Source organism: Haliotis cracherodii, unplaced genomic scaffold (assembly GCF_022045235.1).
Source record: "Haliotis cracherodii isolate W230 unplaced genomic scaffold, xgHalCrac1.p SCAF_22, whole genome shotgun sequence".
Lineage (NCBI taxonomy): Eukaryota > Metazoa > Mollusca > Gastropoda > Lepetellida > Haliotidae > Haliotis > Haliotis cracherodii.
Genome location: NW_027266278.1, coordinates 4,496,367 through 4,511,943, shown reverse-complemented (window position 1 = coordinate 4,511,943; position 15,577 = coordinate 4,496,367). Strand labels below are relative to the sequence as shown.

Genomic DNA, 15,577 nt, shown 5'->3' with positions numbered 1-15,577 from the left:
CATTCAAGTATGCTTCAGTTGCAGTATTTGTGCTACATGCAAACACAATTGAGACCTTTTCATGAAGCTGACTTTCACTTTTCTCTGAACAAACCTTCAGTCTGGGAGGACAGCAAAATGAGTACCCCAGTTCATTCAATTTTCTATGCAGAGTTGTCACCCTTTTCCATGTCAGGATCCCCTAGGAGCATGTTCTAACCCAAGATTCACCATGATTATGACCCTTGGTCTGCAGGTACCATACCCAGGCTTTTTGGGTTCACCAAAGTGATAAACGTATTTGACCTAATTAACTAAGGTCCTTCCTTCCTCATGAGCTGCCATTCAAGGCAGTATTTAACCCTAGTAAGATCACTCAATCACCTCCGTGAAGATCCGGGTTAGATTAGTTCTTCAGCAACCAGGCTTTCTGTAAAAGGCGACAATATGCTTGTAAGAGGCAACTAACAGGATCGGGGGGTCAGGCTCGCTGACTTGGGTGATGCAATCATCGTATCCCATTTGCATTGATCAATGCTCATTATGTCAATCACTGGATTGTCTGGTCCAGACTTGATTATTTAGTCAGATGTCATTTAGTTGGAATATTGCTGAGTGCAGCATTAAACAACTCACTCACTCACTCACTCACTCACTCACTCACTCACTCACACACAACCACTCACTCAACCACTCAGACAACCACTCACACTCACTCACTCACTCACTCACTCACTCACCCACCGAAACACCCAAAACCCACTCACCCACCCACCCACCCACCCACCCACCCACCCACCCACCCACTCACTCACTCACTCACTCACTCACTCACTCACTCACTCACTCACCCACCCACTCAGTTGTACACGTTTCAGTACTTAAGCAGAACATAACCCTGAGCAGCCTCTGACTGTCTGACGGTGGATATGTCAGTGTTCACAGGCATCTCCCACTGGTGATGTAAGGAGAGAGTAGCTTATGTTTACCCCAGTACAGATGGGAAGCGTTGGTCTCGACATGGCAGCTTCATTAGCTGGTATTGAGTTTATCCACCTGTTTATAGCCTTGCTCCAAGGCTGTACTGAAAGAAAAGTCCATGGATGTGTAGAAATTCAACCCTCCAAATAGACAGGTCTAGATATGTGGACAGTGCAGGACCAAGGACTCCAGTCTCTTACAGGGACTTGTTCTTATTTTTTATGTTATCCAGAACTTATTGTTCAAACTAATAATTATTGCCTTAGAGACTTGTGCAAGTCTAACTGTTCAGTGCTCAGGGAGTCTAGGAGTTGGTGGGTAACCTTGATCAGGGTCACAGCTCTGAGGTCACCAGGCCTTGTGTGTTCCATCATTATCCTTATATACAGGACTATACTGGAATACTGCGTGATGGTGTGGTTGTATGTTGTGTCTCCTGTCATAGTCTCTAATACAGGCCCAAGAGCTAATCGGGTAAAAACAATCTCCCCCATTCAATAATTCTCCCCAATCACATTCTTATCCCCTTCTCAGCACTCATGACCTGTGAAGGCTAGAATAGGTCTTCAACAACCCATGCTTGCCGTAAAAGGTGACAATGCTTGTGTAAGAGACAACTAGCGGGATCGGGTGGTCAGGTGCACTGACTTGGTTGATGCATGTCATCGTATCCCAATTGCGTGGATCGATGCTCATGATGTCAGTCACTGGATTGCCTGGTCCATATTCGATTATTTATGGACCGCCGTCATATAACTGGAATATTGCTGAGTGCGGCGTTAAACAACAAACAAAACAAAATCTCAGCACTAGCATCACTTTCTTTTCTCCTTACTACCCTGACAGCCTCAACTATTGTTCACAAGTCTCTCATTTGTCTGGTCTAGTCTTGATTATTTTCAGGCTGCCACCATACAGGAATATTGCCAAGTGTGTCATTAAACAACAAACAAAACAAACTTATTCATATGTCTAATTACATTTACAAACAAACTAGACCCGTGATGATTCCGGGTTAGAATAGGTCTTCAGCAACCCATGCTTGTCGTAAAAGGCGACTACCGGGATCGGGTGGTCAGGCTCGCTGACTCGGTTGATGCATGTCATCGATCCCAATTGCATGGATTGATGCTCATGATATTAATCACTGGATTGTCTGGTCCAGACTCGATTATTCACAGACCGCCGTCATATAGCTGGAATATCGCTGAGTGAGGCATTAAACAACAAAAAACCAACCAACCAACTAACAAACTAGGTGTGAAATTCATGAACAGATAATGTCTCTGTTTGTTTGTTGTTAATGTCGCACTCAGCAATATTCCGGCTATATGACGGCAGTCTGTAAATAATCGAGTCTGGAACTGAAATGGCTTTGGTTTTAGACATGATTATATGACATGAGTATTAGTCTTGCATCATGACTGTGGAATATATGTATTTAATGGACACAAAAACCAATCTAGATTTATGTAAAAGAAAGTCAAGCTAGCTCTATTCCATATGAGATCAGCATTTGGAAAGTTGTTTCTTAGCTTTAGAGGAGAGAAATGTATTGTGTTATTAAAGAATCGCGTTGACACCATGTTAGTCAAATAAAATATTGATATTATTGTCTGCCTCCCCAGCCTCCTGCTTGGAGGAGACAGTTACCAGCATTGTGCTAAAGAGATTATCAAAGATTTATTTGCTTCCAACCTTGAAATATGTTTGTGTGATTCCACCACGACATGTTTTCATTCGTTTAAACCTCAGCAATGTAATGTGCAATGTTCACACAAGCTGACATTCTTTTTCATCTGACTTTGAGAAGTTGAGACGGTATGAACAAGGGCATGGTAAGGCTGAAAAAAACCAAAAGAATTGGTTCTCAGGGATTGACTTTTGAAAATATAGTGCAGGCGGTTGGTGGTTTTGTTTTTTTGCTAGTTTAAACTAGTATGTACTCAAATAAACAGTTGTATACCATCAACCTGGGTAAGGGCCTCCCAACATACAAAGTCCTTTTGCAGCCATTACCATAACACAAGATGCGCAGTAAATCAGTGCACATGTAAAGGGAAGTAACTGCGTGCTATACTGGATCACATTGTTTTTAAGTATTAGAATATTTATATTTTTTTTAAAAATAGAAATAAAAATGAAACATACCGCAGACCGCTGATGATACATGCGGTGCCTGAGAATCAAGAGTATTATTTTTTTATCCTTTGACATGGATTTGACATGAGGCCTATATAAGGAAACAGATCAGAGTGCCGTTCTGAGCGTTCTGAAAGCGATCTGAGCTCTAAGGTGATTGTAGCTCCAATGCCCTAACACAGACTTACGACAGTCTGAGGGCTAAGGTTGTTTTGTACAACTAGCCCCAGATCAAACTTACTGATGCCTGTTAGGAGATCAATAACAAAGAGTTGGCAATATATGAGTTTGGTGATGATGGCCGGCCTTTGTAATGTCTGGATGGAACTGACTTGCTGCATTGATGCCAACACAATGCACACCTGCCCACTGAAAAGTCCAAATGGTCACACATCTTGGCTAATAATTTCCATGCAACTACTTCACACTGATTTTGGAATTAATCATTCTTGGTGTCAAAGAATTTTGGCTGCATTTTTGAAGACTTGTTGCAAGTCAGATAGTATTTGTCTCATTGTTAGAAAGTTTAGTGTTTTATCTGTGATGGATTCAGATTAACATGGCTGCTCATACCACTGATTGTTTTGTTGTGAGATGATGGCTGCTTGGTAGATATGTCTGATGCTGTGATCTGCCAGTGTACTTGATGAAGCAATACAATCACACCGGCTCGTGGTGTTTGGATCTCAGACTTAAGTGGCCTCATTGAGGGCAAGAGCTCGGCCCTGTGGAGGTGCAAATATCTTTTGGATCGACCAGAACAACTCGTTTCTTGGTTTGTGGATTTTCTCAGTCAATAATGCAAGAGAAAATATGAAGACTATTGTCAGGGTTAATTTCAGGTTTATTTCCAGAAAAAGAACTTCATGAGATACTTTTTTTTTACTTTTGTAGGTATGAGAAAAGCAAAGACTGGAAAGTATTTGGCAGTATTAATTCACAGGTGTTCCTTTAGATGATGTGGGGAGGTCGGGTAGCCTAGTGGTTAAAGGGTTCGCTAGTCCTGCTGATGACCCGGGTTCGATTCCCGACATGGTTTCAATGTGTGAAGCCCATTTCTGGTGTCCCCTGCCATGATATTGCTGGAATGTTGCTGAGAGTGGAGTACAACAATACTGCTAAATATGGAGGAGGAAGACATCTACTGACCTTCTGTGGATAATTTTGAATTGAAAGTGTTGTTTGAAAAATGATAGTTGTTGAAACCAAGGTACAGGAACAGAAGGTTATGATGCAGGTTTGAAGACATCCCCAGCCACCCTTTGCTTGTTCTTTGAGGCTACTGGGGCGGTGGGGTAGCCTAGTGGTTAAAGCGTTCGCTCGTCACGCCAAACACCCAGGTTCGATTCCCGACATGGGTACAATGTGTGAAGTCTATTTCTGGTGTCCCCCGCCGTGATATTGCTGGAATATTGCTAAAAGCGGCGTAAAAAAACAAACTCACTCACTCACTTTGAGGCTACTTAATGAATCGAGCTGTCAGGCTCGTGTCTTGGTTGACTGTGTATCATCAAACACAGCGGAGTGGATCGTTGCCCACAGTATCAATCTCTGGATTTTCAGGTCCAGACTCGATGACACAGTTAGAATATTACTGAGTGTTTTAAACAACAAACAAATATGATAGAGGTCACCTAAACGTCAATTCAATTTTATCATTTTTTAACATCTTTACAGAATGATAAAAGCTTGTGGATTGAGTTTCTTAGATTGGTCCCGTGGCTTGTTTAAATTGTCTTTCACTGATGCCAGTGCAAGGAGCTGGGGTCTGAAACTGATCCATGAAGCCCCTGTCGAAGATTAATATCTCAGATTTAATTCTCAGCTGCCAGCACCGATAATATAGAATTGAAGCCACTGAACCCTACTGCACTTGATAACAATGTCAGTCCATGAAGTTCCACCCAGCCACTGTGCCGAGTCTGGTGGTGCTCCAGAGCTTCGCCTCATGTTAATTTTGTTGTATTCGGAATACTGATCCGCCAGCATGAAATATAGCAAAATGAAAATATTAAAATGACTGATATTGGTTTCATACTTTTGACTCTAATGGTATTAAAAATAAATTGAAAAAATAAGTTGACATGAACTTCATCAAATTAATTTATGTTGGAAAGAGGATTCTTTGCAAATTCAAAACACATATTTAAAACAGATGTTATAAAACATATTCAAAAGAGATGTCGACTGATAAGAGTGATGTCCCTTTGACATGTCATATCCAGTTTCGCAGTCGCATAGGTGGGAAAATGGCAACATATATATGCCTGATGAGTGCAGTTGAGGGGCATTAATTCAGGAAATTCAGAATGTTCCTTTGAAGACAGTTTTAAAAAATAATTCAACCGTCAACATTGTGAGAACAATCCAAAATTCCCTAAACCAACTTAAAACATGTAATTGCCTGATGCTGCACTGTACAACTTTCCCTGTGGGCAGAGTTGGCTTCAGTGTATTGACTGGCTGGTGACACTGATATCAATCCCAATGTGATATAGCTGTAATATTGGCGACTGGTATCAATCCCAATGTGATATAGCTGTAATATTGCCGACTGGTATCAATCCCAATGTGATATAGCTGTAATATTGCCGACTGGTATCAACCCCAATGTGATATAGCTGTAATATTGCCGACTGGTATCAACCCAAATGTGATATAGCTTTAATATTGCTGACTGGTATCAACCCCAATGTGATATAGCTGTAATATTGCCGACTGGTATCAACCCCAATGTGATATAGCTTTAATATTGCCGACTGGTATCAACCCCAATGTGATATAGCTGTAATATTGCCGACTGGTATCAACCCAAATGTGAAATAGCTGTAATATTGCCGACTGGTATCAACCCCAATGTGATATAGCTTTAATATTGCCAACTGGTATCAACCCCAATGTGATATAGCTTTAATATTGCCGACTGGTATCAACCCCAATGTGATATAGCTTTAATATTGCCGACTGGTATCAACCCCAATGTGATATAGCTTTAATATTGCCGACTGGTATCAACCCAAATGTGATATAGCTGTAATATTGCCGACTGGTATCAACCCCAATGTGATATAGCTTTAATATTGCCGACTGGTATCAACCCCAATGTGATATAGTTTTAATATTGCCGACTGGTATCAACCCCAATGTGATATAGCTGTAATATTGCCAACTGGTATCAACCCCAATGTGATATAGCTGTAATATTGCTGACTATGATATCAACCCCAATGTGATATAGCTATAATATTGCCGACTGTGATATCAACCCCAATATGATATAACTGTAATATTGCTAACTATGATATCAACCCCAATTTGATATAGCTGTAATATTGCCGACTGTGGTAAAAACCCAAACACGATTTAGCTCTAATATTACCGAAATTGTGTATGAATGCCAATGTAATTTAGCTGTGATATTACGAACTCTGGTATTAACAAAAATGTCAGATGTGATTTCTTACTTGGGCTCTGTGAATGCATATAATTCACCTTTACATTAGTGGATGGGATCAGTCAGAGCATACCTCACATACCCTGGGGAGTATTCCACTCAAGGCATTGTGCAGGGCTCTCCGCCCATTTCCCTGTTTCCTTCAGGTCCTTGAGACTCTCAGCCAGATTCCCACCACAGTCACTGGTACAGCCACTGCACTGTTAAGTTCATTGTATATGAGCAACATGACATCGATATTAACATTTCAAACTTGTAAACAAGACAAAAACCCTTGTGAGTCAAACACAGAAAATGTTCCACCCCTCTGCTGTGTCATCTCACAGTGTTATTGAGGTTTCTGTTGTCTGATTGGGGGATTGTCTGATTGTCTGATAAGGTTATTTTGTGGAGTGCCCAGGTACACAGGGGGACTTATGCTGGAGACACAGGCTAAGGGGAGTTTGCTAGACATGGGGGTGAGGGTGAGGGTGAGGGTGGGGGTGGGGGTGAGGGTGGGGGTGGTATTGGTGGGGGTGTTGAATGTGAAATTCCTGATACTTCCCCTGTCCTGATGCTGTATGATATTGATGATTCATCTGTTTTTGTGTAGGAGGCGTGGGGATATGGGACTGGTGTGAGGTCGAGGAGTGGTGGTATAACAGTGTTATACAACATCAACAAGTATTTCACCACTCACAGACACATATATATCATGTGACAGTGTCTGATCATGAAATTGATAGTTATATGTGATGTTTTGTGAGTTTGTTAGCATGGAAAATGATGATGATGATGATGATGATGATGATGATGATGATGGTTGTGGTTTTCCCTTTTCCCTACTATATTCTTTTTCTCTAACCTTTTTTTCTGATCATTTCTGTCAACTGTTTAAGGCACCTGTAACATGCATCTATAACATGCACCTGTGACACATCGTGATAGGGCACCTGTAACATACACCTGTGACACACACCTGTGACACATCATGATGGGGCACGTGTAACACACACCTGTGACACATCATGGTGGGGCACCTGTAACATGTACCTGTGACACATCATGATGGGGCACCTGTAACATGCATCTGTGACACATCATGATGGGGCACCTGTAACATACACCTGTGACACACACCTGTGACACATCATGATGGGGCACCTGTAACATGCACCTGTAACACATCATGATGGGGCACCTGTAACATACACCTGTGACACATCATGATGGGGCACCTGTAACATACACCTGTGACACATCATTATGGGGCACCTGTAACATGCACTTGTGACACATCATGATGGGGCACCTGTAACATGCACCTGTGACACATCATGATGGGGCACCTGTAACATGCATCTGTGACACATCCTGATGGGGCACCTGTAACATGCACCTGTAACACATCATGATGAGGCACCTGTAACATGCACCTGTGACACATGCTGATGGGGCACCTGTAACATGCACCTGTAACACAGCATGATGGGGCACCTGTAACACACACCTGTGACACATCATGATGAGGCACCTGTAACATGCACTTGTGACACATCATGATGGGGCACCTGTAACATGCACTTGTGACACATCCTGAAAGGGCACCTGTAACATGCACTTGTGACACATCATGATGGGGCACCTGTAACATGCATCTGTGACACATCCTGATGGGGCACCTGTAACATGCACCTGTAACACATCATGATGAGGCACCTGTAACATGCACCTGTGACACATGCTGATGGGGCACCTGTAACATGCACCTGTAACACAGCATGATGGGGCACCTGTAACACACACCTGTGACACATCATGATGAGGCACCTGTAACATGCACTTGTGACACATCATGATGGGGCACCTGTAACATGCACTTGTGACACATCATGATGGGGCACCTGTAACATGCACTTGTGACACATCCTGAAAGGGCACCTGTAACATGCACTTGTGACACATCATGATGGGGCACCTGTAACATGCACCTGTGACACATCATGATGGGGCACCTGTAACATGCATCTGTGACACATCCTGATGGGGCACCTGTAACATGCACCTGTAACACATCATGATGAGGCACCTGTAACATGCACCTGTGACACATGCTGATGGGGCACCTGTAACATGCACCTGTAACACAGCATGATGGGGCACCTGTAACACACACCTGTGACACATCATGATGAGGCACCTGTAACATGCACTTGTGACACATCATGATGGGGCACCTGTAACATGCACTTGTGACACATCCTGAAAGGGCACCTGTAACACGCACCTGTGACACATCATTGTGGGGCACCTGTAACATGCACCTGTAACACAGCATGATGGGGCACCTGTAACATGCACCTGTGACACATCATGATGGGGCACCTGTAACATGCACCTGTAACACATCATTATGGGGCACCTGTAACATGCATCTGTGACACATCATGATGAGGCACCTGTAACATGCACCTGTGACACATCCTGATGGGGCACCTGTAACATGCACCTGTAACACAGCATGATGGGGCACCTGTAACATCCACCTGTGACACATCATTGTGGGGCACCTGTAACATGCACTTGTGACACATCATGATGGGGCACCTGTAACACGCACTGTAAAACTTGATGGATCATGATCTGTCAACCAAGGGAAGTTGGTAATAAATGTGGAACATGCTTACAAAACAATATTATCCTAGCATTTGGGGCACTTACCACATCGGAAGAACATACTGAGTTTAATCTACTCTGAAATGATGCATATAGTGTTGTGTTTGGAGTTGGGTAAGTTATTTATATATTTAAACAGACAGATTCACGAGAGGAGAATGTGAAATCAACCTTCTACACAGAAGTAAGTCTTGGAAATTAATTAGCATTACCATATTTTCTTGAGTATTGTGCACACTTTTTTTCCCAACAAACACAGCAGTGTAGAAGGGGGTGCCCATTATTCATGCCTGAATGAGTTTTGATGATTTTTCCCCCAACTCGAAGACGTTTACCGTGAGCACGTAACACCAGAAACACCATGTCAAGAAATCCGTACTGAAGTATGCAAATTAATTGTGTAATTACACTGTCTGGTTATTAAAAGTGTTCATTGTATATCTCGACTTCTGATTGTAACTCATTTCATTAATTTTATACAAAATTCTTTTAATATTGTTTTAATCAATTTTGGTGAAATTCTGCGTGAAGCGAAGATCGCACAACTCACCGTTATCAACAGCAACCACGGTCAGATTACCGATATTGACATCTTGAAATAAACTTTAGTTGACAGAGAATTGATAAATATATCATTAATCCCATACTTTGACTCGATAAAAGTCATATTTGTTGTAATCGAAATTTCTTTTTTTCCAAATTACTGAATCCGCTAGAGGGGAATGCAAATTATACTTGAGTGCGCACTATACTCTAGAAAATATGGTACATTTCACCTGTCTTTTAGCACTGATACCAGATCCACATACTAACACCCAGTCTGTCACTAACATTTGATCTGCCTGTTCCCTACTGTAGGTGAATAATATACAGTTTCTATGTGTTCTGCATACGTACATTGGCTTGTATCTAAAGAAGATAGAGCATATTGCATCCAGTATCTTAACACTGAGACTCAAACAAAGATATTACTAGGTCTTTGAAACAAAATGAGCACAGCACAAGAATCTTTGCATTAAGACCTTCAGACAGTTTTTGCTCAGTTTTAAAAACGTTTGCACCAAGTATCTAAGCACTAGGATCTGGGAAATTTGTTCCTTGGTCATTGGGATGTCCAAGCACAGCACCACAATGCATCAAGCATGCTAAAGGCACTGACGTATTTACAAAGATACTGTTAGATCTCTGAAACTCTCCTCACTACATCGATCAAGTAACATGAATAATGAGACGAAGGACTATATCACAAAGAGTCAAGCTCGCATTGATTACGCCATCTCAGCAGCATGACTTTCAGAGAGATGTTACCAGATCCTTAAAAGTCAAGCTCTGTATTTTCCTGCATCAAACCATCTGAGCATTAAGGTTATTCCTATGAACACCCATTGGGAAGACCGGGTTCGAATGGACCCCAGCAACCCATGTTGGTTGAATGAGACGACTTATTGGAACAGTTGTCCAGACTCAGTTTCTTGGTTGATTGCATGTCATGGAACCCAAATGGTAGTCAGTCAGTAATATACCGTATTCGACGTAACAAGCGCCTTGCTCTAATAAGCGCCCACAGCGATATTTGCTAATATATTGGCCAGTGAACAATCCCAATTAGCACCCCTTCCGATTGATCAATGTACATAAGACTTATTTATTTGGGTATAATACGCACTCGTGTGCTATATGCACCCTTAATTATGGGCAATTAAATTCTGGAAAAATATATCTGTCATATATAAACATTTCAGGCTGTCAGCATAAACCAAGAAATTTATCTTTCAATTTTGTTTTTCTCCACCAAAATAATATTCTAATAAGAGCCCCCTATTTCTAATTTTGAGAGCGCCCTCGGCGCTTATTACGTTGAATACGGCACTTGATTATTTACATGCTACCATCATATAGCTGGAATAGCGCTGTGTTAAACAACAAACCATCAAAACAAGGATATCTTTAAACAAATATATAATGATATATGATGCCGTTTCTTTGCTCATGCTGTGCAACCAAGAGTAGACAATTAGAAACATTTTACTTCAAGTTTTAACTAATCCCTGTTGACTACTTTGTTTTGACCGAGTTTGTTGTCAGTATCTGCGTCGACTGCTATGTTACCTAACCATGTTTTGCCTGATAGGTTTGCGAGAATGTTCAATAGCATGCGTTGTAGTTAGAAGCTGTAGGAATCAGTCACATTCCACAAGGCAATCAGTTGTAGCTGTCGCAGTGCTTGTTGAAGTGATCATGCATTTATGATGGTTGAAACAGTATCCTAGTACAATCAGAGCAATAATACAGGGAACTAAAGAACTGTAATTCACTATGCAGAGTTGCTTCCCTTAGACTTGCCAGAATCCTGTGAATGTGGGTTTGAATCCAAGATTCGCCCGAAGTGTTTCAAGTTTTGTCAGCACCGTACCTGTGCTCGTGGGTTTCGCCAAAATAAAAACTATCAAAAAGCTTCACCACTTGGGGCTTTCCTCCCATGTAAAGCTGACTCGTTGTGATATAACTGGAATACTGTTAGAGTTGTCTTAATCTCACACTGATATTGCTCTGTGAAACATGGCTCATTACCTTGGCATGATTGCACGAGACATTTAGTACTGACCATCATTGATTGATGGATCATTAACAAAGTCAGTTTGATCAAAGATCAAATGTTGGTATGATATTGTTAGCCTTGCAAATGTTGAGCATGTAGATTGTATACTACTTTGTTGATTGGTTTTTCACAAAGGTACCCTCTTTCTGAACATAAACTACTGCCTAAAAGTTCATTCCCCTAACACGCGTTGAGAACGCGTGTAACACGCATGTGACACAGGTGCTCAACGGGTTGCACACGCGATTCACACCCGTTGCACACCCGTGTCCAACGGGGGTGAATCGCGTGTGCAACCCGTTGCACACGCGTGTGCCACGCGTGTAACACGGGACCGGGTTCCAGTTGAAGTTGACAAATTTATCAAATGAATAGTGAAATAAAACAAAACAGTGAGATGTGAAATTTGAGTTAATGAGCGGCCACTGAGCTGTGTTCACCAGACCGTAAATACAAGGTCGGCCCATCTTAATTAGTGTTCGGTTGCTAGACTTTTATGGCATGAACCATTCCACTAGGGTCCAGTCTAGCCATTGTGGCTAGCCGACAGTAGAACAGTAGTGAATTTAGATGCGAGTTTATTGCTAAGAAACCCCCGTGTTGACACGATTGTCGCGGGTTGGTAAATGTTCGCCATTAATAAAATAATTGTTTGTGGATTGCGAACATATTCATTTGCCCACACGAGTCATTCCATTTGATTGCAAATATAACGTTTTTCGTTCGCCAAATTTATGCTTTAGACAGTTCAATTATGACATAGCCGTCACCACTACTAATGTCTCATTATTTCACGTAGGAATATGTCCCATTTCCCCACACCCAACTTTCTGTGTTGTATTTTGAAAAATAAATAAAAGAAGGTTTTGTGTGGGACACTTTTATACTAATTATAAGAGGATGTTGTAAATGAATATGAACAGCCATGCTGTCTGACAGTTGATAAAATTTGAGATCTTCACAATCACCGGGTGTGACCATGTAGACAGAATCTCGTTAGGGTTTGTGATTTTTACATTTGCCCAATTACCATAGTGAGTATTGCTGGGGATACCAAACGTAACAGTTTATTATTAGAGGTTGTGAGTACCTATACCACGTAGATAGGATATCTTTAGGATTTTAATCCTTCATTGAGAGGCATTTAGAAGTTGGAGTACTACGTTAGGATAAGATTTATGGGTGACTTTAATCCTTTCTTTCTCTGTGGGTAATCCTTTCACGTTCATTTGAGGAAGTCACTCAACCAGGTCATGACAGGTCGTGAGTTTACTTACTAACTACTGTGAGCGTTTTTGGCATGACATCTTTTCTTGTATAAACATAGAAACGATGCTCACTCACTCACTGTTAATCTTCTGCAGTTTGCTGGCAAAGTGGGGATAAACCTCAGTGTCAAAGACGATCAAAGTTCGAATCCTTGTTTATATGTGACATCTCCCAAATGGGGACATTTTCATAAACTTGGCAAGTGATGATGAATTTTAATATTAATATTATTATAGTTTATGAAATTGTTAATAAAACTTTAATAAAATTGTGCTTCACTCTCACGAAAAATATATTGCCTATGAGTAAATCTATTTGTCACGTTACATCGGCATTTTTCAGTGATATTGGGACTACATGAAACATGGCTGGTTTTACATTTCTGATACAGGTGCTTGACTGACTGAGTAGTTCATGATCAATAAGATATGTTTAAATCAGTCAAGTTTGCAACAATAGATGAATAAGTTGATACATTTGGACCGCAGTTACCGATTAACAACTTAAGACATAGAGACAGGGAGGAGATATATAACCAAACCTATGATCCTGTTGAGACAGGTGACAGTTAGAACGTTGGATTAAACGACAGTAACTAATTTGAACATTCCCCAGTTATATCATAAAATACATCATAACTCATAACAGTCCGAGAGACAGCTTCCAGACATATACTAGTATTGAAGGGACAATCGCTTTTGACAGTTTAAAAATAAACTCACCTTAAGGTGCTTGGCAAATTAAAACTGACCTCCCTGAATATGTTTTTTAGGTTTGACAGCAACTATGCTTGTGGATTTCAGAGATAGACATGATTGGTTAGCTAGATGTTATTACAATAAGCGAAAATGTCTTAAAAGTCCACAGTTGGTTTAACAGTACAAAAAGTGTGTTATAGATCTATCAACGTTTTCTTTTATTGAACATAATATTTGCACTATATTGCTGTAAGCTGTAAATAATCTAGCCTCCCCATGTACGTAACTTACATATATTTATGTATGGCCAGAACAGCAAATAGAGTTCTGGTAGATAGGTACCTCGGAGATATAACGTGCGCTTTCCGACTTAAGCCTATCTCGCACACGGGGAAGCACTTGTACTATTAGGGTAAAAAAGGGTAATGATTAAATAAAGAAGTGCAACCCCCCCCCCCCCCCCACCCACCCACCAGTCTGAAAGCGTAAGAAAGCATTGTACATGTTCTGATAAACCACACTGATGCAATTAAGCAAATGAATATTTGCTGTGGGCAAATATCTATTTTCTATATATATTTGTAGATATGAAGCATTCTAGTAAATTGTGGATGCATTGGGCAGACAGAATTGTGTTTATTTCCAGGCCATCCTGATCGTCGTTTACTACTATAAGGTGTATGGTTGGAGGCAAGATCAAAGGCGCCGCACAGCATTTATTAGATAACAGACGGGGTCGTCCGTTTCGCTTTAAACAACCACCCCACCCTGTCTGTAGGAGTTATATAATCGGTGCGCAAATAATTGTGTCAAGTCCACTGCCGGGCTGATGCGGTGTCAGTGTCAGCGATGAACATGAATGCTCAAATTATAGACTTGTAGCACTCACAAGTTGCTTAGCCAAATTATTTGAAAAGTGTATATTCAATTCTCTGATAACAGCAAATATAACCTTAGAAAAAGATTCAACATACAAACAATCAAATGTAGAACACAGTCCTATGCTTATTATCATTTCTTCTGGATATGATCAACCTGCGGAACCCTCTATCCGATGAAGTAACTAATGCTCGCTCATTAAAAGAAATCAAATCCTTAATTAATCGTTCTGATGCAATTATTAATAATTTTGACTTCAAATATTTTCATAGATCATGCCAAATTGTCCACTGTCGCCTTAGGCTCGGCTGCAGTGACTTAAACGCTGATAAGTTTAGACGACATGTATCAGACATACCAGACTGCACTTGTGGATATCACGTTGAAGATGCAATTCACTTTTTCTATAACTGTTAAAAAATACGATAATATCAGAAACACTGTGTATTTCTACACACATGGGTATGGTCTAAAAATTATATTACATGGCAGTAGTTAAGCAGTTCTACAAACATGACTCTTCTTAAATCAGTTCATGACATCATTGTCAAAAGCAAAAGGTTTGAGTAGCTTAATTCTATGCATGTAGTAAAGGAAAACTGCATTACCTTATTTCAAAGACACCACTTGCTTGCTTTCATTTGTGCATTTTGTATGTTTATGTTCATCACTCTCTTATATATATCCAGCTGTTGTTAAGTTGTTACCTGGAGAGGTATTACATAAGCATGTTTTGCTTGTTTACCGATCCAGATTTCTTTTGAAATAAAAATACGTTTAAGCCAACACAGCTAACCGTAAAACACATGATTGTAAACTATTCAAAAAGGGGCACTAATCTCTGGCTTCTTCTCGGGTGTCGGACTCAAACTCATTTATTCTTAGAATAACATGACATACAATTATCTACAATTTTTATTA

At 40.7% G+C, this 15,577-nt stretch overlaps 1 protein-coding gene across 5 annotated transcripts in view; it reads left to right on the top strand.

Annotated features, from left to right (window-relative positions):
• Positions 1-15,577, top strand: part of LOC139471160 (arf-GAP with coiled-coil, ANK repeat and PH domain-containing protein 2-like) — a 141,131-nt gene that overhangs the window by 79,196 nt on the left and 46,358 nt on the right. For 4 of the 5 annotated variants that reach the window (XM_071253431.1, XM_071253430.1, XM_071253433.1 and 1 more), the window contains one exon: positions 9,351-9,395. The exons of the other annotated variant lie outside the window; for it this stretch is intronic. In XM_071253431.1, the coding sequence (XP_071109532.1) occupies positions 9,351-9,395 (45 nt within the window). The remainder of the gene's footprint in view (positions 1-9,350; positions 9,396-15,577) is intronic. 5 annotated transcript variants of the gene reach the window in all.